This window comes from Triplophysa dalaica, chromosome 17 (assembly GCF_015846415.1).
Source record: "Triplophysa dalaica isolate WHDGS20190420 chromosome 17, ASM1584641v1, whole genome shotgun sequence".
Taxonomy (NCBI): Eukaryota; Metazoa; Chordata; class Actinopteri; order Cypriniformes; family Nemacheilidae; genus Triplophysa; species Triplophysa dalaica.
The window spans coordinates 13,743,076-13,767,659 of NC_079558.1; the positions used below are offsets into that span (position 1 = coordinate 13,743,076).

The following is a 24,584-nucleotide window of genomic DNA, read 5'->3' on the forward strand; positions in this document are numbered from 1 at the left end:
CTGGGTCTAATATTTAAGCCACATGGGTTCTCATTCCATTTCTGTGCAGATTTACCTCTTTTCAGCCTGATAACCCCACAATCTCTGAACTGCCAGCCTCCACCCGAGCTGCAACATTCATCACAAAAAAAAAAAAAAACCTCAAAACATTACTTGTTTCGCATTTATCTAACTAACCAATACTCGCGTGTTTTGCCTATAATACCTTTAATATTATTCATTCTCTCCTTTGCTCTCATCTTTAATCCTTCTAGTAACATGGAAAATGTTAAATACTTCTAAATTGCTTTGGATAAAAGCATCTGCCAAATGAATAAATGTAATGTATACTTAAATGTGTAAAGTGCATTATTTCTGAGTCACTAACAGAGATGCAAAAATAGCGAATCTATCTAGGCTATATCTAAAATCAAGCGACTGGTTGAACCAATGTTGTTATTTCCATCTCATTCTATTTGGCGCTGTTATACCTCTGTAATATCCTTTATGATCAACTTTGCAAAGATGATGTAGTTATAAAGAAGCCTGCTAGCCATGTGATAATGGTTTTATTACTCAGTCGTGAGATCTAACAGTAACCTATTCCTCAATAATCCATCTCACATCCAGAGATTACGTGATATCAGGGTCCTGATCAACCTGGAGGGGTTTACTTGCAATTACGATCATGTGATTTTACAGTTTTCCCGACTTAAAGAAAGGATGTTTTGATGACGTAAGACACCTGCAATGTTCTCCACTAAACAATAGCCAATGAGCCAGTATGAATTCACAGAAGTTTTACGCAAAAATGATGGTAGATGGAATGACACTCATAGTGCCCAAATTTGGGAAGCACCAGTAAGACACGAGTCAGTTTGAGCATAGATGTGAAAGACAATAACATGTAAACTAATTAACATAATAAATCTCAATGTCTCAAATGAAACACTTTGATATTTTAGGGTTTAGAGTTATGAGCACCAAAGCTGATCTTATGCAAAAGGGAAATATCACTAATAGATTGGGGGGAACTCTAAAGGGTAAGTGTCTCTCAGTGACATTTCCAACAATTCTTATGACATTATGACTGAAGGCTGAAAACGCCCTCCATTCATTAAACATAGATTAGCTCTGTTATTCCAATGCCTCGACCAAATTTTGAGTAATATAAAAGAAGAACTAACTCCAAGATCAAATCCTAAGTACACATGACATAATATAATAACCAAAATATATATAACTATATTGTTCTATATTATATTATATAAATATTGTAAATATTTTGTTAGAAATTGAATATTTTAGTTAGGGTGAGATCCCAAGAAGTTGGCTTATACAATGCTAAGAAAATGATTTTACAAAGTCTAGTCAAAGGTTGGATACTTTAAAGGTGCTGAAACATAACAGTATTCATTTATTTTACAATAAAAATCTAAATAAAAATGAAAGTGTTTCCAAACTTTTACTAGTACTATAAATATTCCATTCTACTTTTATCTCCTCAGAATATTTAAAAAGTATTGTCAACTAGTTGATTGTCACTTACAATGTCCTTGTTTGTGATTATTAATCCACAGATTACTATTTTTAGCCTGTTCTGCTCTACATTTAGAGCAATTTAAGCCATTCTCTTTTCACAATAAAATTTAGACGTTTTTTTTCTCTTGTAAAACTCAACATAAAATCCCACACTCTTTCATATTACCGTTAGGTGCTTTCAACTCATTGAACTAGGGTTGGGCCGATAGACGATATCACGATTGTGAGGTGCCATCGTGATTCCAACAAATGTTTCACTTTCGTCACGCAACTCTTGCTGCAAATCCCTTTGTAAACAAATATGAAAAAGGCTAAGGTGAACAGACCGGCCTGACTTTAACTATGGCGCTTGCGCTGTATAAAGAGGATGCAACAGTTTGCGCAGACCCGACTGACTTTATAACTGTTACAATCAGTCATTTAGCAGACGCTTTTTTCCAAAGTGACTTACAGAGAGTTCAGGGAGCAATAAGCAATATGTCTTACAGGAGGAATAATACAAAAGGTGCTAATACAAAGTTACTAGTTTCAGCAAAATACGGAAATGCATGTTTGGGCAGCTGCATTGTATAAAGACGCGCTTATATTAGCATTTCTTGTTGTTTGCCTAAAGCATCTTATTGAGTGTTTGGATCCAGAAACAGTATATGACCTTCCATATATGGTGGTGCGTAACGTCAGGCTTTTATAGGATTGACATGCCAACATATTTCATTTAAGTGGCTAAAGTTAAAAATATTGTTTTCTCAGGAACCTATTGTTTTACTAAAGAAAACACTTATTAACTTACTGGACTCTTGTAGAGCATTCGGATAATAAGTACTTTTTCTTTATTAAAGAGCAATACTAAATATACAAGAAAATATATGACAGGTCTCTTAAAATGAAAAACTAACAAAAACAAGCACAACGACATACGCACTTCATACAAACAAGCGACTCCGTTTAATGCACCTGCCAAACTGTAACTCATGCGTACTACACTGGTAAAACATACATGCCGCACTGTACAGCCCCATTAGGGGCGGATTGCGTTTAAACAGTCACTAAAACCGCTTTCAGCCTTTGGACATAATACCAGTGCTAGAATTGAATGGGGGCTGGGGGCGTTCCAGAACCCCCAATAAGGTATTAGGGGTACCAGATCACCCTCAGATATTTTTATTTGAGAAAAATGATAATGAGAAATGTGATCTATAGACCACTAAGCGCAGGACATCATTGACTTGACTGCTTGATTGGCATCGCTCCGGGGAAGCTAACTTCAGCAAAAAAATGGAGAGTAATAAACCTCCACTCGCAGTCAAGGAAGTGGAAGCTTCTACTTTTTGGAGGGGTAATTTTCTCTCTCTATATCTTTCCACTATTTTTATCAACTCCATGTCGGGGCTTTTGTATTCCTTGCATAAAATATTATTAGACCTGGTTCTGGGGTGCTAGAGATCTCGATGAAGATGAGTGACAGCTTTTTAGTAATTATAAAGGGAGTGCTCTCTGTGCGTTTCTGTGCTATATATAACCCATTCAGAAATTTATAAAACTTGTTTTTCATGCTGCTAAGACCAACGGCCACATAAACGCTGCGAAGTTTCGGGAACTACATCGTTATATAAACGCGGGATTCACTCTTGAAATAGCTATGATTGACACATTGATAGCAATAGTTAGTTCCTGAATAAAGCAGACTTTTGAACTGAAATTGTTGAAAAATTCCAACCAAACTAACGCACAGACTGACATCTGGTCTTGTCACAATTTATATTTTTAATATCTAATAAACTAGTTTCTTGAATTTAAACAAGTCTTTTGGAACAAACATAATTTTGCAAAGTGTCAATCATCCAGTTGTTTTTAGAGAAAATAGTAAATACCACATTGGTAAATAATGCTAGAATTACTCTGTTGGACGTACTGATCAAAAGTCATTTCTGTTCACCAAGCCTGCATTTAATTGATCCAAAATACAGTAAAAGAAGCAAGTTTTTTATGTAGACCTGTTTTTAATAAATAGTATTAAAGAATGATCAAATATATTATGTATTTCGTATAAATTGTAGATTGCGACACTTACCCCGACCCCACCCAAAAAAAGTCTTATGGTGGAGACTCCCCATAAGACTTTATTCAATTGCATTATACGTACAGTAAACTTAATGAGACGCACGCTAGTCAGACAGGATAAACTTTGCCGTCTGAAGTCATAAAAGTTTGGTTTAAAGATAAGGAACGTACCGAGCACAATGTCCTCTCACCATTCTCACGCACACACACACATGCTGTGTCCGAAATCGCCTACTATATAGTATGAAAAATGATATATGAAAAATATATAGTCATGAAAAGTATATCCGAAACCTCAATATGCAAAAAACGGAGGAGGTCCGATTTTAATGTGTTTTTATAAACGCTCACGTATATGTTGTTGTTAAAACGTCATAGGTTAAAGAGCATACGGGTCACATGACCATAAAACGAGTATGTTTGAAATGTATTCATACTAAACCTACTCATACTATATAGAACATACTGTTTACATGGCCGATGGGTAGGTACTTATTCAAATTCAGTTTGTACTGTCACAGTATTGTCCCTTCTGTTTACACAACATGTCCACAGTTTAGCAGGCCGTTCGTCAGTAATAATGGTCCGTGGCGAAACGCAGTGCTCTGTGTGTACTGTAGTTAAATGGATTAACTCTTTCGACATCTCGTCATTTTAAAAAAAAGTTCCCCGCCAAAGACAAGTTATTACGGTAATTGGTGTTTGTACAGTTATACAGCAGGTGGCGCTGTTACACACCTTTGGAAAAAGTACAAAAGCTCTGAACCTTGAACATATATATTTTATCTGTTTTTAATGATTGTTCTGAGTGTAATCTGGGTGGAGTCTTTGACCAAAAAAGGAGTGATAAAAGAACACATGAAGATAGAAAAAGTTTGAAAGCTGAGACTCTGTTCTTTCATTTGATATATTGTTTGTCCATAAAGAGTAAAACAATGTCAGGATCCCAGTCTTTGTCATGGTCTTGTGTGTTTTGTTTTGTCATTTTATTGGAGAATCGTTCTATCATCCTCCACGTTTTCTGTGTCTACGTCACTGGCCCCGCCCCGCGTGTCTCCTCATCAGGCTTTCCCCTCACCGGGTTTCCATCACCTCATCACCCACACTCCTGTAGCTTGTCCCCATTAGTACAATCCCCTGGTTTCTCATTATTTACTGTCTTATTATTATTTTTTGCTGATAGTTCCCCTCTATTTAAATCCCTCTTGTGCTCTTGTCCAGCGTCAGACCGTTGCGTGTTATATGCCAGTTCTGACTGCCTCAGTCTAGCGTGATTAGCACTGTTAAAGTCTTGTTAAAATATTCTTAGTTACTCTATAGTTCCGCTTCTCAAATTCGTCACAGCTCCAGTGTTTTTGTCTCGTTATTATTTCTACCTATACCTCCTAGTGTTCTCTGGCGCTCCGGATCTCCGTTCTTCCCACTACCAGCACCTCTCCACTAAAGAACATCAGGCGCGTCTGGATTCATCCGGCTGGTCGAGACTCCTCCCCGCTGAGCGTTCGCTCCTGGAGGACTCAAGAGATCCAGTTCGGATTATTCTCAGATTCTTACCGTGAGTGGCGGTGGGTAGAGGCTTCTCCCCACGCACTCACGAAGAGACACAATCCTCGATTCTCCTCTTCTTTCTTTGTGGACTGTACCAAATAAACAGATTTCCTGTTTTCACTACAAGTCATGACAAACAAAGCCAAAATGAATTTGCCTCAATTATATTTTTAATTCAAATTACTTGAGTAACTCGAGGAATCGTTTAGCCCTAAAGCCATGTAAAGACATATACTTTTGACATACAGTGGTATATAAATCTTTGCTTTGGTTTTGAGGTTAAAAAAGTCATATACAGTACATGAGCATGGGTGAGCAAATGACAAGAGGATATTCCTTTGTGCATGAACAACTTCTTTGACATCTAATAAAACTGCATATATCCGAAAGGATTTTATTTAATAGTTCTTTTCACTTCTATTTTAATCAGCTGATAATAAAAGAACATTTGAAATTTAGAACCGTCTAATGACCTAAAAAGCGTGCTGCAGGCCTTTGGCAAAAACAGCGCAAACACAGAACAGCACCATTAACATCTCATCCAACCAGCGCCTGGTTGGAAATGTGTGTTATTGAGCAGACAGGTGCCTGACAGGGTTGGATAAAGATACGGCAACACCAAAGACAGATAGCAATTCGCTATCTCCTTAAGATTTTATTCAGAGACGGAAATCAAGCTCTTAAGGGGAAAAACATGATAGCTGAAAACAAGCGATCAGTCACCACTCAAAGCCACTGCTGAAAGAATATGCATGAGAAATGAGTTCAAGCAGTTGTACTATGCAGAAAATTTCAGAACAAGATGAAGACTCAAGGGTGCGATTTGAGAGTCTTGCGATGCTCTCTTTGATGCAGTCAGATGAAAGTGGTATAATTGCGCATCTGCGAGCAGGGCTGAGATAGCAGGTGCAACAAACAAACAAATTCATTCCGATCCCATAGGTTGGGATGCCTATTAACTGGCAAAAAGAACAAATCTCTCCGTAAACAAGTTTTATTTTATACTTTTGCTTTAGCATAGGCTTTTATTTCCAAAAGAACTAGTAGATATGTGACCAGGATGATAAATTGACTAGTAGCGCTTTTCAATAAGCTTGTATTTGGGATACTACCCAAATTTTTTTAATTCTGTCATCATTTACTCATTGTCTTGTTATTACAAACCTGCTCACTTTCTTTAGCAAAACAAAAGAAGATACAGTTGTGTTCAAAATTATTCAACCCCCACTGAAATTGATTGTTTTGGTCGGTTTGACATTGATTATGATCATTCATTCATCCTGCTTACAATTAAATCAAAGAGGCACGTGTAGGTCAGACAAATATAACATAACATTTATAATGAAATAACCACAAATGTCTTTTCTGAGCTCACATCATTATCAGTTTTATTCAACCCCCAAGTGACATTCAATCTTAGTACTTAGTACAGTATCCTTTTACAGTTATAACAGCTTTTAAACGTGAAGCATAGCTTGACACAAGTGTCTTGCAGCGATCTACGGGTATCTTCGCCCATTCATCATGGGCAAAAGCCTCCAGTTCAGTCACATTCTTAGGCTTGCGCACTGCAACTGCTTTCCCACCAGAGGTTCTCAATCGGATTTAAGTCTGGTGACTGCGATGGCCACTTCAAAATGTTCCAGCCTTTAATCTGCAACCATTCTCTAGTGGACTTGGAGGTATGCTTGGGATCATTGTCCAGTTTAAAAGTCCAACGTCTTCCAAGCCTCAGGTTTGTGACGGACTGCATCACATTGTCATCCAATATCTCCTGGTACTGAAGAGAATTCATGGTACCTTGCACACGCTGAAGCTTCCCAGTACCTGCAGAAGCAAAACAGCCCGAAAGCATGATTGACCCCCCGCCATGCTTCACAGTAGGCAAGGTGTTCTTTTCTTCATAGGCCTTGTTCTTCCTCCTCCAAACATAGCGTTGATCCATGGGCCCAAACAGTTCTAATTTTGTTTCATCAGTCCACAGAACACTATCCCAAAACTTCTGTGGTTTGTCCACATGACTTTTGGCATACTGCAGTCGACTCTTCTTATTCTTTGGGGACAGCAAGGGGGTGCGCCCGGGAGTTCTGGCATGGAGGCCTTCATTACGCAGGGTGCGCCGTATTGTCTGAGCAGAAACTTCAGTACCCACATCTGACAAATCTTTTCTCAGTTCCTCAGCAGTCACACGGGGACTTTTCTCCACTCTACGCTTCAGGTAGCGTACAGCAGTCGAAGTCAGCATCTTCTTTCTGCCACGACCAGGTAGCGTTTCAACAGTGCCCTTTGCCTTGAATTTGCGAATGATGCTTCCTATGGTGTCTCTTGGTATGTTTAACATCTTTGCAATCTTCTTATAGCCATTGCCCTTCCTGTGAAGAGTAATCACCTGTTCTCTTGTCTTCCTGGACCATTCTCTTGACCTCACCATGTTTGTAACCACACCAGTAAATGTCTAGAAGGAGCTGAGTATCACAGTCATTTTAAAGCTGCCTAATTGGTGCTTATTAGGCTTTATTGCTGCTCCCTGATATCCACAGGTGTTTTCAATACCTGATTGAAAACACTTCATTGAACCTCTGTTCTTCAGAGTGGTAGTCTTTAAGGGGTTGAATAATTATGTCAATAAAGAATTCACAAAAGTAACATTTCCTACAGTATTACAAAACTAATTGATGTCATTTTAGTTGCATATGGTTCTTTAAGAAGTCCTTGTAGGATTTCATTCTTGAATACAATTACAAATCTACACTAAATTCCCTAAAACCATTTACAGCATTGGGGGTTGAATAATTTTGAACACAACTGTATTTTGAAGAATGTTAGAAACAGAACAAGTACCCTTTGCTTGCATTGATTTTGTGTCCATAATCTTCAGCCATTTTTCGGTTACCAGCAATCTTCAAAATATCTTCCTTTGTGATGTGAACAACCACAAAAACTGTCTGGCTGTAAACTAACGTAATGCACAATCAGGTAACATACATATTTGTATTGCCATTAATTTACATAATCAAAGATTAATAAATACTGAAAATTTGTATTGTGAATTTTATGTTAATGTTAGATAATACATTTACTGATGTTAATATTTGCAACGTTATTGTAAAAAAGTTTGGTGATTTGTCTATCATTATTATTTTAGCGGGTTAAAGGTCCAATGAGTTGACAGAAATGCAATAAAGACCTTACATAATGAATTATGTTTTGTTACCTTAGAATGAGCTAATTCTATCTACAATGCAGGGTCCACTTGCATAGATTTCAACATGTTGCATAGAATTCAACAAAACTGCTCTACAGAGCGTGCTTCGTAAATGTTATCTCCTAAGGCAAAGATTAGAAAGCATGACGACATCTTAATGCCACTGTAGTGCTTCAAAAGGGAGGGGGGAGGTGAAGTGAGTCGTTGGCCGCTTTTCGCAAACTCACCACTAAATGCCGCTAAATTGCATACACTGGACCTTTAACAGAAGTAGTATTTTACGTCACCACATCCATTAAATTTTTCTGATACATGTGATAGTACTTATAATGTAGTTGCATTAAGTCTCCCTGTAGTGACCTTCAACAATCCTCGTCCATACTTAATAATAATAAATCCCTATATATCAGTTATTGAAAATTTGGCTACCTTCCATCCTTAGGCATAGGAGAGAAATCAAACAGTGTGTATTTTCGGACCGCCATTAAAAGTGACGTGTGCTCTCTGACAGCCATAAACAGCTGAAACTGAGAAGCATCCCGACCAGTATCCACCCAGCAGAGGCAAATGAACCGCAAAAATAATACAGTCATTTGCATTATTATGGGACCCATGGGGCACACAGCAGAAAATAGCCTTTGAGACGCTAATGAGGAAAGATAAGGGCAGGTTAACACATGGGGTAATGAGATATAGTGTGTGTCATCCCTTCTGTTGATTCCCAAAACTGCCACTTATCATTCAAACTGCATATTGATTTCCAATTGTTAGACACACTACCATCTTGACTGCAGAGATAGTCTGGAGTGTGTTAAAAATGTTATTTGCCAAACGATGCAAAGTTACTTCAAGAAAAGGCAAAAAAAGAAAACAGAAAGTAGGGGAAGGTGAAGGGAAGAGTATAAGAATAAATATAGGTGAAGATGTCAAAAAGCAAAATTGCGAAAAATAAAAGTTTAAGTCAAATGAATCCAATAGCATATGTGATATTTATCTGCTTTAGCAGAATACAATTATTTTATGTTCTGCAAAAGTCAATGGCCTTATCAAAAATTGTAAGAGATCTCCAAGGTTTCTGGAATTCCACAATCCCAGCCAAATAATTTATTGACCTACCAAGAAGTTGTAAACATGTGAAAACGTGTTTAAAAACACAATTTTTCACATTGTTCCACCATAGAAGAAACATCACAAAAGTTTTTTTTTTTTCACTTAAAGTACAAACTAATCATTGTTAATCTGACTAGTTGCCCATTTACAGTGGACAAAGTAGAGAAATTTGTCAATGTGTAACAAAGCTCAGGTTGAGTTTTCCAGACACTTAATCGTGGAACAGTTTGCTCAGTAGCAGGGCCTGACAGGTGTGTGGTCACTCTCAACCTGGCGACAGAGCAGGAAACAATAGATGGTCTGGGAAACCGTGTGGACTGTTGTGGGACGCATGATATGCGTCTTTGGACTGGAGCCATAGTAATTACTTCGCTGGGGGTTGCCGGGTTGGCATCTCACGACTCTTTCTGTCGAACTGTTTGCCAACATTGCCAGTAAAAGTGACTACGCCAGCTGTCCAAACATAAGGAGGGGGGTTGTCCAGAGTGCATGCACAATGTATTTCAAATTGATTACAATGTCTCTATATTCAGCCAGCATGCGCTCTGTGGTCCAAGCACAGAGACATAGGCAAAAATGGATATCAGTAATGGGTTATTTTCTCCCTCTATTTTCAGGTAATAGTAATTGAAAAGTAGGATTAAAAATCCTCCAGGTAAGGTAGATAGTTAGTTAAACTTTTCAGACTCTATAAAGTCTCATGAGGCTTCAGAGAAACTCAATTACGCCAGTACATTTTTCCAAATGCCTCTATCCAAAGTACCAAGCAGCATATTCAAGGTCCTTAACTGTACATTTCATAAGTGTATGTAAATTGAACCCATGACCTGCATTGCTAATGTTTTAAATTACTATACCAGTTGACCAAGAGTAATGCTCTTTTGCATGAGAAACGTTGTTTAGCCACTGTTACATTTCTGCAATCTTCTTTTTTTTCTTTTCTTTTTCTATTACTTAACAGGCTAAGAATTAGCAAACATTTTAAAAGACAGCAATGACAGTGAGCATCAATAGGTACACCCATAAAAATAAAGGTGCTTCACGGTGCCATTGAAAAACCTTATTGGTCAGTCTCACAAAAGGCTATTTGTGGTGAAAAGATGAACGCTTTGACTGAACGGTTCTTTGTGGACCCAAAAATGGCATCGCTGTTGTGGCGGGGTAAGAGACACGACACACACACAGTGGCGGTGAGAGCAACCCCGTTGGGGTATTTATTAAACAAAGTAAAAGGCATTGTCCAAAAAGGTGATACCCGGGGTGCTTGAAGTGCTCTCTGCCGCTTCGTGCTGGTGCAGTCTGTTCCTCGGCGCTTCCCTCGCTGGCCTTCCTCTCGGTCTCACTCGGGGAGGGTAGACCAGACACAGCTTCAGGCGTTGTCAGAGCCAGGACCCAGAGTGCTGGGAGCACACGGCTTTTGAGCCCGGCAGCTTATCGGCGTCAGCTGATATCAAACAGCGTTAGCTGCCGGGCCGTTTCCTTCTGCGGCTGAGCCACACTCTCTGGCAACCAGGCCATGCTCTCTGCCGTCTTGGCCGTGCACTCCGGTGGCTAGGCAGCACTCTCCGGTAGCAGGGTAGCTCGGTCGGGCATCTGGGCAGCGTCCTCTTTAGACCGGGCAGCATCCTCCGGCGGCTGAGCCAAACTCTCTTGCATCTGGGCCACGCTCTCTGGCGTCTAGGCCATGCACTTGGGTGGCTAAGCAGCACTCTCCGGCAGCTGGATGGCTCGGTCGGGCAGCTGGGCAGTGGTGTCTGGCGGCTGGATAGCTCGGTCGGGCAGCTTGGCAGCGCTCTCTGGCAGCTGGACAGTGCTCGCGGTCGGCTGAGCCGCATTCCTCTGCCGGCTAGGAACGTCCCTTTTCGGCGCCGGCGATCTCTCGCTCTCTCTCCTCTTCGTCGTCGTCCTTGGGTTCCTCCCTCTTGGACCGCGGAGAGAGAGAGCTTGTCCGTCCTTCTCCGGACCCCGGAAAACACGGTGGTTAAGACACACGATTTACGAGTCGGTCTCTTACCTCTACGTCCGCATTCTCCACCAGTGTGGCGGGGTAAGAGACACGACACACACACAGTGGCAGTGAGAGCAACCCCGGTGGGGTATTTATTAAACAAAGTAAAAGGCATTGTCCAAAAAGGTGATACCCGGGGTGCTTGAAGTGCTCTCTGCCGCTCTGTTCTCGTGCAGTCTGTTCCTCGGTGCTTCCCTCGCTGGCCTTCCTCTCGGTCTCACTCGGGGAGGGTAGACCAGACACAGCTTCAGGCGTTGTCAGAGCCAGGACCCAGAGTGCTGGGAGCACACGGCTTTTGAGCCGGGCCGTTTCCCAGGTGATGCTGATCCTGGATCGGTACCTCGTCACACTGTGAAGAACCTTTTAAGCATCTTTATTTTTAAGAGTGTAGGTTACTGGTATGTGACTTGGTTATGGGGATTCAAATAGTAATGCCAACATTTACTATCAAAAGGGGTTATTTAACGTGCATTTATTAATTATGAAATGTTCCATTTGTGTCTCTGAGGGTTAAGGCTCCCACTGTTAGTTATTCACACAAGTAAATGAAACAGATAGCATGTCTGTTTCTTATCCTAAAGTCTCACATAACAGCAGTCTGTAATGAGTTCACAGACACATATATAACTGCAAAATATGTGACAGTGTGACACCGTTTTGGGTCAGAGTATGCGCTGTGGCCAATGACACCTGCACATAAATTAAATCTGTGTACAAAATACATCAGGATCAGTATCCATTAGAAGATGGAAGGCAGTGAGTGAGTGTGTGAATATTAAAACCTGAAATATTAGCACGTCAAATCCATTTAGCTGTTTGTAGTGTAAATTGCTTTATTATTCAAGTAATGCGTATAAGGAACTGCACACCGAATCAATTGCATAATATTATAGCTGTGCCCAAATTGACAAATTTTCAATCTTTCTTCGTACAGTAAACTGTATCATTCACTGTGTAGTGAATAATGAGGCACAGTGAACAAGTCAGTTTAGCACACATCAATGATGTATGTGCAAAATGTCTTGCTGAATTATTCTACACTCTAGTGCACCTTCAGCACATGACAAACATGAAAAGAAGGATTTACATTCTCCCATTGCACAAAAAACAATCTTGCAGTTGTGCTGAGGCTTACATCATTATTATATCAACCTAAATCCATAACCAATACAATCTACTAAACAGTTTGAACATATGGATCTCAATTCATCACAAATTCATTGTGAAGAGTCAGACCAAAACATTATGCACAGATCAGATTATGCACAGTATAAACTATTGGAGATCCAGAACCTGGTTGTATGTAAGAGAGAAGTCAGCCGGTTATTGGATTTGGTGTGAGGAGTCTCAGCAAATCGAACCCAGCTTTGTTGTGAACAACATCCTCCTCTTCTTATTCATATGTATTCCTTGACCTTTACCTTTCTGCCTTCACTCGGGTGACATCTTTCATTTAAGCTAACCTATCAAAACCTATTAGAGTGTGCATGTCTTGACTTGGAACCTTAGGCCAAATCCACAAGAAACAATTTTTCTAATCCATTCCAAGACCTAAAAAGTTCACAGAAATATGAAAATGCTCTCATGATTTATGTGATATCATCTGTTTATGACCTGTGCGATAACCTCCATATTGAAATAGATTCAAAAAGCTAATTTATTCCAGTGGGCTAATAAATGTCCTCAGAAGCAGAAAAAAAGGACACAACACACAATACTTTAAGCTTATTTTGTGTACTGGCACAATTGTATTTACTAAACTGATCTAGTTTGTGCCGTAGCATTTCACATCATATTACATATCGTCTCGCTTAAGAACATACTTTTTGGAGTTCCAACATTTCTGATCCAATAAAGGATCATGAATTGCTTGTTTTAAAATGAAGAGTTAATGTATTATGTCATAAACATCTGGGATGCTATGAGGGCGAGTAAATGATAAAATATTTCATATTTGGGTGAACTTCTGCTTGAAAAATTAAAAGAATAATATGTTGTATTCCTATGTTTTTGGTGTGGTGCGTTTAAGCACACCTGACATGGTAATAGAGTCATGTATTATTATGTGTCAAACCTGTTATACCAACACTAAAGTCCACCATGACCTAGTGAAATTCTTCCATTAAGCAGAACTCAAAGTCTGAAGCACCTTCAGGTGGGCTTCATGTTGACACCATGGCATTCGTGCAGTGAGCATACTAACATTGTGTATACTATTTATTTAAATTGAATGAATCTTAAAATATTTCATTTTAAAATAATGACTTGATTAACAAGAGAAATGCTCTGAATTTCAAATTGCTGGTTAAAAATTATTGCCACTTTTAAGTGGCTACCTAATTAATATCCTAATGTATGAGCAGCCATCATCACTATCTGATAAATAACAGCAGCAAATACATGAATTGCTTTCATATGTTAATCATGTGTGAGAAAAATTAACATTTTTGCACGGCTGAAAGAGCAAGAATAGATTTTGAAAATTCTGCACTGCCACGCCCATGTTCTCGTTGATGTAAACAGTCCTTGTTACATATATTGGCATTGATTATATCGAAGAGGTGCTTTGAAAATACAACTCACCAGAACAGACATCATTAGGTCTGCAAAGTAAACAAACAGAGATCCAAGAGCGAAACCAACAGCAACAGGGAAGAATGCAAAGTCCCCATATCTTCCAGATTCCTCTGCCATCTCAATCGCAGGAGCCAGAAGAGACCAATAGGAAGCCGCCAGCATCACCTGAAGAGAAGAACAAGAGACAATTGTCAACTGCAGTAAGAAAAGATTTTGTAAATATTCAAATTAATTTATACAGCTTTGATAAATCACTGAAGTGTGATTTCAGTTCAATAATCATTATTTTGATCTGTGTTGGAACTGCATTGGAAAGAAAAAGTCTCATACTATTTGCTATTACATTCTAATATTTTTATAGAAAATAAAATGTAACCCAAAATTCAGTTTGCTACATTACACAACACAAGTTGCACATTGGTATGAATGCTTTTCTACAGGAGCTGAATTTTTTAGGTTTGGTATATCCATGATTTAATTTTGTGCTCTAACAGTAGTCTGTTTAAAATGCATCACTCGTACCAGCCTGCATCTCTCAAATCACTATTAAGACTGGAGCCTTTTCTTTCACCCCTTTTCACACTCACATCAGATACCCAGAGTAAAAGGAATTTGTTCTGTTAGAAATCTGTTAGAACATGTCAGATTTCATCCCATGAAATATACTGAGATCAAGTGCTGCTGTACACTCCATATACAGTATCATGTTGTTAATATACCCTATGTTTCTTAAAAGAGTGCTCCACCAGGTATCATTACGATAGGCAGAAAGCTTCAGGAATATTGCAATGCATTGTTATTAATGACACACAACACTGCGTAAATTGCATCACACTTTGTACTCCAGTGAGATTACGGTCTCATTGTTTCCTTTTTTACTGGCTTATTTGCACAAGTGTTTTCATATTTCTTGTTTTCTTTTAAATTAGGAGTCAAGTGGTGCATCTCTTCCTCTACTGATATGATTTTTAGTGTGAGCATAAATACGTTTGTGTATCAAATGTTAAGGACCAATATGCTGGTAATTACAATTTGGGTAGCGGTTAAACAAAATATTTATACAAAATATTGTTAAGAGAACAACAACAAGTGAAAATATTACAAGGTCATCATAACACTGTTATTTAGTTGAAGAGAGCAATTGTAACAGTTAAAAAGGTTTTTTACTAATTCAGCTAAAAACTAAAGGAAGGCTTACTGCTAGAACTATTCCCAAAGCATTATGTTGCTGTTTTTCAATACAGTGCAAGACTCTAGACAAATCTCCAATCAAAGACTTGTTCAGCTGCCCTGTATGCATCCTGGTAATGATTTAGGAACATGCTAGAGAATGTGCAAATGTCAAACTTTGTTAGAAATTGCAATTTTTTTCCTTACTACGGCAAGGGAAATGACACCGGACAGAATGGTGACAGACCGGTTATACAGTGCATCCGGAAAGTATTCACAGCACTTCACTTTTTCCACATTTTGTTATGTTAAAGCCTTATTCCAAAATGGATTAAATCCATTGTGTTTCACAAAATTCTACAAACAATACCCCATAATGACAACTTGAAATAAGTTTGTTTGAAATCTTGGCAAATTTATACAAAATAAAAAAGGACATGTACATAAGGATTCACAGCCTTTGCTCAATACTTTGTTGGGCAGTTTCTTCCATTCTTCTTTGCGGGACCTCTCAAGCTCCATCAGGTTCGATGGGGGGCGTCGGTACACAGCCAGCTTCAGATCTCTTCAGAGATGTTCAAACGGGTTCAAGTCTGGGCTCTGTATGGGCCACTCAGGGACATTCACAGAGTTCCCTTTCGATACTTCACTCGTACTGCGTAGCAGGACGCTATGGGGAAAACTCCTTTTTCTCCGATGACTGAAGCTTTTCAATAACGCAGTGAATACTGCACGGCCATTGGTGCGTGCAAAGTAAAACTTTGCGGCAATGGAAGCGAAGCTGCACGGACCTATGGCGATGAAGCCCGCCAGAATGGGCGGGGCTTATGGCTATATAAGCAGACACATCGCCGTAGTGTCTTCAGATCTCTTCTCCTTCAGCGACGACTTCTACCTCGCTACCCGGACTGATAGCTTCGCCGTCGAAAGAGCCTTGCAGCGGATTGGACCTCTCTGCTCAGCGATCCCGCTTGTTTCAGCAGCGCTGTATCCTTTTCCCTGCCGCTATCCGGCAAAGAGCTCTAAAAGGCAAATTTTCCGAGCAAATTTCCTGCGGCGTTGTTGCAAATGCCTCGCCGTACCTGTCACTCGTGTGGGGTCCACCTCCACGCCGCTGACGGTCACGGCGAGTGCGTCTCATGCTTGGGAGTTTCCCACGCTCAAGACGCACTCAGAGAGACGGAATGCCCTCACTGTGAGAGCACGAGTCTCTCCTCTCTGCGCTCGCGGATAGCTTTCTTTTCAGAGAGCGATTCCGCTCCTCGATCCCTCTCTCTTCACCCTGCGGGGATGAAGCAGCGGGGTAGAGGAACTAAGCGCTCGGGGAAGTGTGGGCTCACGTCCTCTCGGCATGACTCGCCTTCTTCACGGAGAGAAATTTCACCGGTTTGTTTCTCTCAGGCGGAGCTGCGGCCACCGGATTCCACCGGTGACGTGGTCTCGTTTGGCGGAAGCGAAGTCGAGGAAGACGACCGCATGTCATTAGCGGCTTCAGATGGGGAGGAGCTATCGGGCTCAGTTTTTGACCCTGCCCCCTCTCCGTCTGTAGAGCACATTGAACCCGCGCCTCGCTAAGGCTGTGGAAGAGCTGGGTTTAGAGTGGTCCTCTCCGGAGGAACCTACTCGCAGCTGCTTAGACGAATGGTTTCTGCCGGGGCGCCGCCTAGCCCCTCAGCAGCGGACTTCGGCGTTCTTCCCGGAAGTTCATGATGAACTCACCAGGTCATGGCGCGCCCCCTATTCGGCCCGTTTACGACCCTCTTCTTCCTCCGCTCTCACCTCTGTTGACGGCGCAGAGGAAAAAGGTTATGAGAAGCTGCCTCCCCTTGATGAGTCCGTGGCCGCACATCTGTGTCCGCCCTCGGCTATCGGTTGGAAGGCGAAAGCATCTCATCCCTCCAAGCCATGTAAGACCACCTCGGCCCTCGCTGGACGCGCATTCTCGTCCGCCGGCCAAGCGGCTTCCGCTCTGCATGCTATGGCAGTACTCCAGGTATACCAGGCTAAACTCCTCCAGGGATTGGACGAGTCCGGTACTGACGGTTCGCCCTTCAAAGAGCTGAGGAGCGCAACGGATCTGGCTCTACGTGCCACCAAGGCCACGGCACAGGCAATAGGCAGATCGATGGCCAGTCTTGTGGTTCTTGAGCGCCATCTATGGCTGACGCTCACGGAGATTAAAGAGGCGGACAAGGTCCCCTTCCTTGACGCTCCAATTTCAGCCAGCGGCCTCTTCGGACCGGCAGTCGAGGGCATTGCAGAGCGTTTCACGGCAGCACAGAAATCTTCGCAGGCCATGAAGCACTTCTTGCCCAGGAGACCCGGATCCAGACCAAGGTCAGCTCACCCCAAGCCAGCGCCGACTCAGCAACCTGTGAGGTCCACGCCCCCGCTGTGCAGAAGGCAACAGGTGCTGAGACACGTCAGCGCTCTCGCTCTGGGAGACGTTTCCCCCACCCTCAGCGCCAGGGACCCCGGCCAAAGATCACGCTGGACCCGGCACCTCAGGCACCATCCTGAGACCGAAGCGAGGAAGAGGAAGGCATCGTGTCTCGCTCTGGCTGGGCCTCCCTCAAAGAAAGCTCTTGTGTGTCCCCAAGCACCCCGTTCTGTTCCGGGTGCCGCCAAAAATGTTCTACGCCCGCACAACCCACCTCTGTTTTAGCGGGCACTTTAATAAAAGCGTCACCCCCCCTCAAAGCGTTTCAGAAGATGCTAGGTCTCATGGCTTCTGCTTCTCAAGTACTGCAGTTGGGCATTCTTCGGATGCGTCCGCTGCAGTACTGGCTAAAACCAAGAGTTCCGCCACACGCTTGGCGTCTCGGACGCCTACGCATCGGGGTGGATCAAGTCTGGGTATCGGCTCTAGCACCATGGAAGGATTTCCTGGAGCAGGTTGTGCCCCTGGGCACCACATGCAGACGAAAGGTGATCATGACAGACGCCTCCAACACGGGTTGGGGGGCTCTGTGCGATGGCACACCGGCCTTCGGCCACTGGTCGATTCAGGAGAAGGGACTGCACATCAACTACCTGGAAATGAAGGCAGTATGGCTAGCCTTTTGCTACTTTCTGCCGGTCTTACGGGACCGCCATGTCTTAGTCCAATCGGACAGCATGACAGTGGTGTCCTACATAAATCACCAGGGAGGCCTCTCCTCAAGACGCCTTTTTTTCCCTGGTACTTCGCCTCTTGGAATGGGCCCAATCACACGTGCCGGGCAGACTGAACCAGGGAGCAGATATGCTATCTTGGAGCAACGTCCCTTCAGAGGAATGGTTGCTCCACCCCAGGTCGGTTCAGAAAATCTGGGAAGTCTTCGGGCAAAGCGGAAGTCAACCTCTTTGCCTCAAAAGACAATACTCATTGCCCAACCTACTTTTCGAAGGACAGGTACGCCTTGGCCCACAACTGGCCCAATTGTCTCCTTTATGCCTTCCCTCCAATCTCTCTCATACCACAGACGATAAAGAGGATCATAGAACAGAAGCACAAGGTGCTGTGCGTAGCCCCACTCTGGAAGAACCAGCCTTGGGTTGCAGAACTGTCTCAGCTGCTCGTAGCAGCCCCGTGGCCTATACCCCTGAGACGAGACCTCCTCTCTCAGGCAGGCAACACGATTTGGCACCCCCAGCCAGAACTGTGGGCTCTGCACCTTTGGCCTCTCGACAGGATCCCACAGTCCTCCTCTTCCTGGGCATGGTCTAGCGGAGTCTCCATAGCGGATATTTGTGCGGCGCCTGCTGGGCTTCGCCTTCCACATTTACCAGATTCTACAGTCTGGACCTTCCGGTCTTACCCGCCCGGGTCCTTTCTGCCTAAGACTAGAACGCTCGGCCGTGGTTGCCCTCAACCACACCAGCACCTAGCATTCCCTTGGGACGATTAACCGGATTAGGCCACCTATTAGCTTGGCTCTTCCGTCTTTCGCAGGTTTCCCTGCCTAATACCTATTCTCGAGCCACGGCTCTGGGATTTATATTGTTTTTCGTTCCACTTGTAGCACGGCGGGGTTGTATTGGCTCCCCATAGCATCCTGCTACGCAGTACGAGTGAAGTATCCAAAGGGAACGTACTCGGTTACTTACGTAACCTCGGTTTCCCTGAGATACAGGAACGAGTACTGCATTCCTTGCCGTGCTTACAAGCTGCATATGGTCGCCGCTTCAGTCGAATTAACCTGAAGACACTACGGCGATGTGTCTGCTTATATAACCATAAGCCCCGCCCATTCTGGCGGGCTTCATCGCCATAGGTCCGTGCAGCTTCGCTTCCATTGGCGCAAAGTTTTACTTTGCACGCACCAATGGCCGTGCAGTATTCACTGCGTTATTGAAAAGCTTCAGTCATCGGAATAATGACATCATGTACCGGGAAGTAAAGGGCTGTAGTCCAATTCCAGTTGTTCTCTGTATTCCTTGAAAAGCAAATTCTGTTAAAGACAATATCTCGATTGGCACTGAACTTTTAGCTTTATCATTTTGCAGGTATTGTTAATGCTCTTACAGCAGTCACAAAAACTCAACACAGTCCGACAGGGCAGAGACCATGGAGGACAAATCATCTGGTATAATTCTAAAGTAAACAACCACATCAACACGCTGAAATGTGGCAAAAGGCACACCTGGCTAAAAAAACACACCTGGCTCAAAATCCCCAAGGATCTACTTCCATCCCAAAAATATATATTCCTGTGCCCCATATATACATGCCACCGTCAGAGTCTCCGTACTACAGCAAATACACATTACCAACATTAGAGAAGGAGACGAGTCACTTCCAGGCCCAGGGAAATGTGCTCATCTGTGGGGACCTAAACGCCAGAACATGACTACAGTCGGACTTCACCGACACACTAGGAAGTAAATAAATCATCCGCAAACTGACCAGCATCAATAACACATTCTCTCATATCCACAGAAATAATCATGACTGTATTGTAAATAAGCCTGCAGCTCTGTTTAAGTCTGGGTCTGTACATTGTCAATGGTAGGTTATGTGGAGACACTTTAGGGAGATTCAATTTTTGCTCAACTCTTGGTAATAGTACAGTTGATTACATGATAACACACATACAGTAGATCCTTCATCTCTCAGATCATTCACTGCTAGAGAACTATCCCTTCTATCTCATCACAGTCAAATGACTCTACATCTCAAAAATACAGAAAATAAAATAAACACAAAGCCCAGTAAGCTGTACAATATCAGAAAAACATACAGATGGGCTGAAAACATTTTTCAATAATTTCAGATTTGAATATTTGAGATGTTAATGTTGAAAAAAAAGGACAAAATAGAAAAATACAGAAAAACTCAATTTAAACCTGTTCGGAACAGTATAATACAAAAAGAAAACATACAAAACAAAAAGCAATGCATACTGACAGTCTGTGATATATGGTTATCTTGTTTATTTTGATCTACATGTTCTTGATGTGAAAAACAAGCATATAAGTCTATTTTACACTGGTGAACGTTCCTAAGCCAGGTAACAAGCTGACAGCAGAGAAAACCCATCTGACAAGAATATCTGGCTTTATAGTTTATAATGTTGATAAAAAATAAAGCAAAGGGGATGATACCTCCATATGCTGACTGTTCAGATCCTAAAATGTATGCCGCAAAAAGACGGAGCCATTGTAATTCTTGTTTCCATGTTAATTGCGCGACCGTGCAAATTTATTTACAGGCTGTAACTTGTAGGTGACTGCCCTATTTGAACTTCTTAGAAGGAAAATTCAGGCTTTAGATTTGGAAAAAGGTGGCAGTCTTATGCAAAGGCCAATTAACATTAGTTAAAGTGGAAATGTAAATTTTCATGTTTCAAGTGGTTGAAATTAGCATTACATTTTTAACGAATATGAAATTACCAAGAACAACCGCTCCGAACAAGTTATGGTAATAAATTAATTATTGTTAATCATCTAATATTACGTTGGTGTTTTTATACCTAATGTAGTAATGTTAACAAACTCTGTGTCTCACCAGTTTTTAAACATTTTACTTTTTAGACGAGCATAACACGCGATACGGGCATCCGGTGAGTAAACTTAAAATATTTAATCTAGCTTGCGATCTCATTCATTAAAGGACAACTACATGTAAGGCCATCTTCTAAGAGTTGCATAGTTTAAGGGGATAGTTAGCCCCAAAGTTAGTGATAGTTTGCTGACTGCATATGCATGCAAGTGCATAAGTGATGCAATTCCCTTGCTCCTAAGCAGTCTCTTAACACATAAAAGGTCCACTAAAACATGTTTAAAGGTACAGTGTGTAGCATTTTGAAGGATTTATTAACTAAAATGTAATATATAATACAAAACTATGTTGTGAGTGGTGAAGAAATACCTTACAAACTGAACCGAAATGTTTATATTACCTTACAATGAGCCATTTTATGTATATACACCGCGGGCACACCCTAACATGTAATTTATTAAATTGCACAGCCATGTTTCTATAGTAGCACTACACGGACAAACTGAGCGGGTTTCGTAAAAGGAAGGATGCCCAGGATATTGTTCTTTTCTTCTTCGGGGGGTTTTTTGGAGGCAGCTTGCAAAGCCACTAAATAGAAGGATTAGCAGAAGTAGAGAAAGAACAATAACAACATTTTCTTGTCGTGTTTTTTATTAGAAATAGAAACGGTTCTTTGTTGCAGTAAGAAGTGAAATTTGCACTAATGGCGAACCACACATAGGCCTACTCTAAACACGAGCTCACAGAGCGTCAATCTGTGTCGTTAAAAAAGAGAAAATACGATGCAGCAAGGCGAAGACGAGACAACAAAAGCCAGAAAACCCGAATAAACATCAGCGTGGTTCTTTTCAAAAAGGAGGGCATGACGCAGGAAATGAGTTTGCTGAGCGATGCCGAAGTTGCCAGCTTTCTGCTGGACCGATAAGTTTGTCTAATTTCCGCAATATAAGTGAACTGTTTGTTTGATAGCTTTAGCTAACAGATGAGCATGATCATCAAGAGATGTAGCATTTTTCCTTGTAAATTTTTAGTACTTTGTAATTGTATCATGTTAACAATCACAATTTGCATAAATCGGGTTTAAGTTATATTATAGTACTGCTAAGCTTTCAATAGGCTGTAAATTATGATTTAAGTCACCATGCCCAAAAATGCTATGCAAAATAAGCGAATAAATCACTGACACAATGTTAACAAGTAACAATAATATTCACTATAACGATTAGAGTAAAGGATGAATTAAGTAAATTTAATTATATATTTTTTTCTTTGTAAATAAACCTCGTCACTTGACTTGCAAAGGTTACTCTCTGCTGTCTCAAACAACGACATCTCTGTCCTGTGTCCGTAACTTCAGTCTGTTGTTCGCCTGTGAGACGTAGATTGCAATTATCAACACCACCGATAATGGCCGCTATCATTTACGGATCCCTTTTGTCCTGTGACGGCAACCGTAGCTTCTCTAATGGGAGGGAGAGGGGGGTAGAGAAGCTGTAGGTTGTAATTTCCTACATCGCCAATAGTGGCCTCTGAAACTTACACACAGAACATTTAAAAAAGCATTTGAGGTGAGTAATAGACAATGTACTAATAGAAGCTTGATTCATATTGATGAACACACCCTACTTGGAAAGTTAGCGAGGACAATTGCTTTGTTTTATTATAATGAATTCTTCGAACCAGAAAAGGCAATACTCATATTTCAGTAGATCATGATAGTATAGTACCCTCACTCAATGGCATTGTCATGGTAGACCTCACTCTGGATGCATGCTCTAGTCACAGTTTACGTCTAGTATCCACCACCTTTATCAACAAAAGTAAAATTGACTTATCAGTCTTCTACCTGTCTTTTATATTCATCTTGTTTCCTGTTTATCTTACCAAACTCTTAATTCTTTTTTGTCTCCACCAATAGAGTTGTGATGAAGCAGAGGTGCACGCTGAGCTTGGCAGTTGCCAACTGAAATTGTACATGTGCCATCAGCCCAACACGATTAGTATTATCATAGAAGAACATGCCGTGGTCAGAGGTGTGCCAAACCTGTCGAAAGCATAATGCCTCCTGTTTGAACATTGCTATGCCCTCGTCCTCAAGTATCCCTCAAAACTGGTGTAAACCTTTGAGATGTATCAGAGGCATTTTGTGGGATTGGATCCCATTCGTCCAAAACCATCATCCAAGTATGCAAATCTCCCCACCAAGTTGTCTTAATGATTTCTCAATGGGATCTGGCATTGTCTCAGAATTTTACCAGTATTTTGATTTAAAATAATTAGTCTTACAGATTTTCTTTTTTTGAAAAGTGCCTTAATTAATGTGGACTTTGGACTGTAAATATTTAGAAATACTGTAATAATTTTTGACATTGCAGTTCCGGTGTGATGCAATGTGATGTTATGGCTCACATTTACCTTTATCTAAACATTGCATATTGGGCAGTTTGGATATTTCACTTAACTGTTTAGCACAGGTTGAAAATGCACTTAAATAGTTTTTTTTTTGTACGTGTGGGGCCACATTTATTGCCTGTTTTGTAGTCGCTGTAAAAAGTGACACTGGTTGACATTGAATAAATGTTAATGTCTTTGATCTATCTTCCCATCTTTTTCTTCTTCAATTGAATTTGTAATTGTCATTGACAATGTCTGTTTATGTAAAGTTAATTACCTTAGTGCTTAGAATATAGACATTTAGATTTATTTTTTGAGGTTATAGCCAGGACTCAATTAAAATGTTTTTTCACATATGATTAGGTTAATTTTACTAAGAACATAAAGTTCATAAAACCTAATTGAAATGATTACAGGTTACTTGTAGCAAGTAGCAAGTTACTTGTACTTCATTTAGATGCATCCCTAACTAATTCATATTAATATTTTGTAGTATATAAATAAATTAATTTAAAACTACTCAACTTCTTTTAGACATCAAAGAATCAACAGAAGTTTGGGGCACATTACGTTTGTTATGCGTCTACACAATGTGGCTAAAAGTATGATTATTTCAAATAAAATAAATAATGAAGCCCCACCTGTTAAACATTTTATGGTGTGAAAGCAGATTGTGCTGAAATGTACTGATAAGATTGTACTCATTCGTACAAATAAGTCAGCTTGTAATATAATAATGAACTGCCATGTTGTATATAGAGGTGATGAAATCAATCTAAATAAACTGTAAATTGTAAGTTTACACTGTGACAACAACACCTTGTCAAATGGTATCACTGCATTAACAGTTTGTTGTAAACAAACACATTTTGTGAAAACATTTTTATTTCAATTATTTCATAATTCTTACCGACATACAGTGTCCTCCACTATTATTTGCACCCTTAGAAAATAGGAGCAAAGAAGGCTGTAAAAATAAATTTGCATTGTTTTTCGTTTTTATTTTT

General features: G+C 40.9%; 1 protein-coding gene across 2 annotated transcripts in view; it reads right to left on the bottom strand.

Annotated features, from left to right (window-relative positions):
- LOC130438674 (zinc transporter ZIP11-like) overlaps window positions 1-24,584 on the bottom strand; it is a 173,520-nt gene that overhangs the window by 114,616 nt on the left and 34,320 nt on the right. For both annotated transcript variants that reach the window (XM_056770729.1, XM_056770728.1), the window contains exon 4: window positions 14,037-14,195. In XM_056770729.1, coding sequence (XP_056626707.1) covers window positions 14,037-14,195 — 159 coding nt within the window. The remainder of the gene's footprint in view (window positions 1-14,036; window positions 14,196-24,584) is intronic.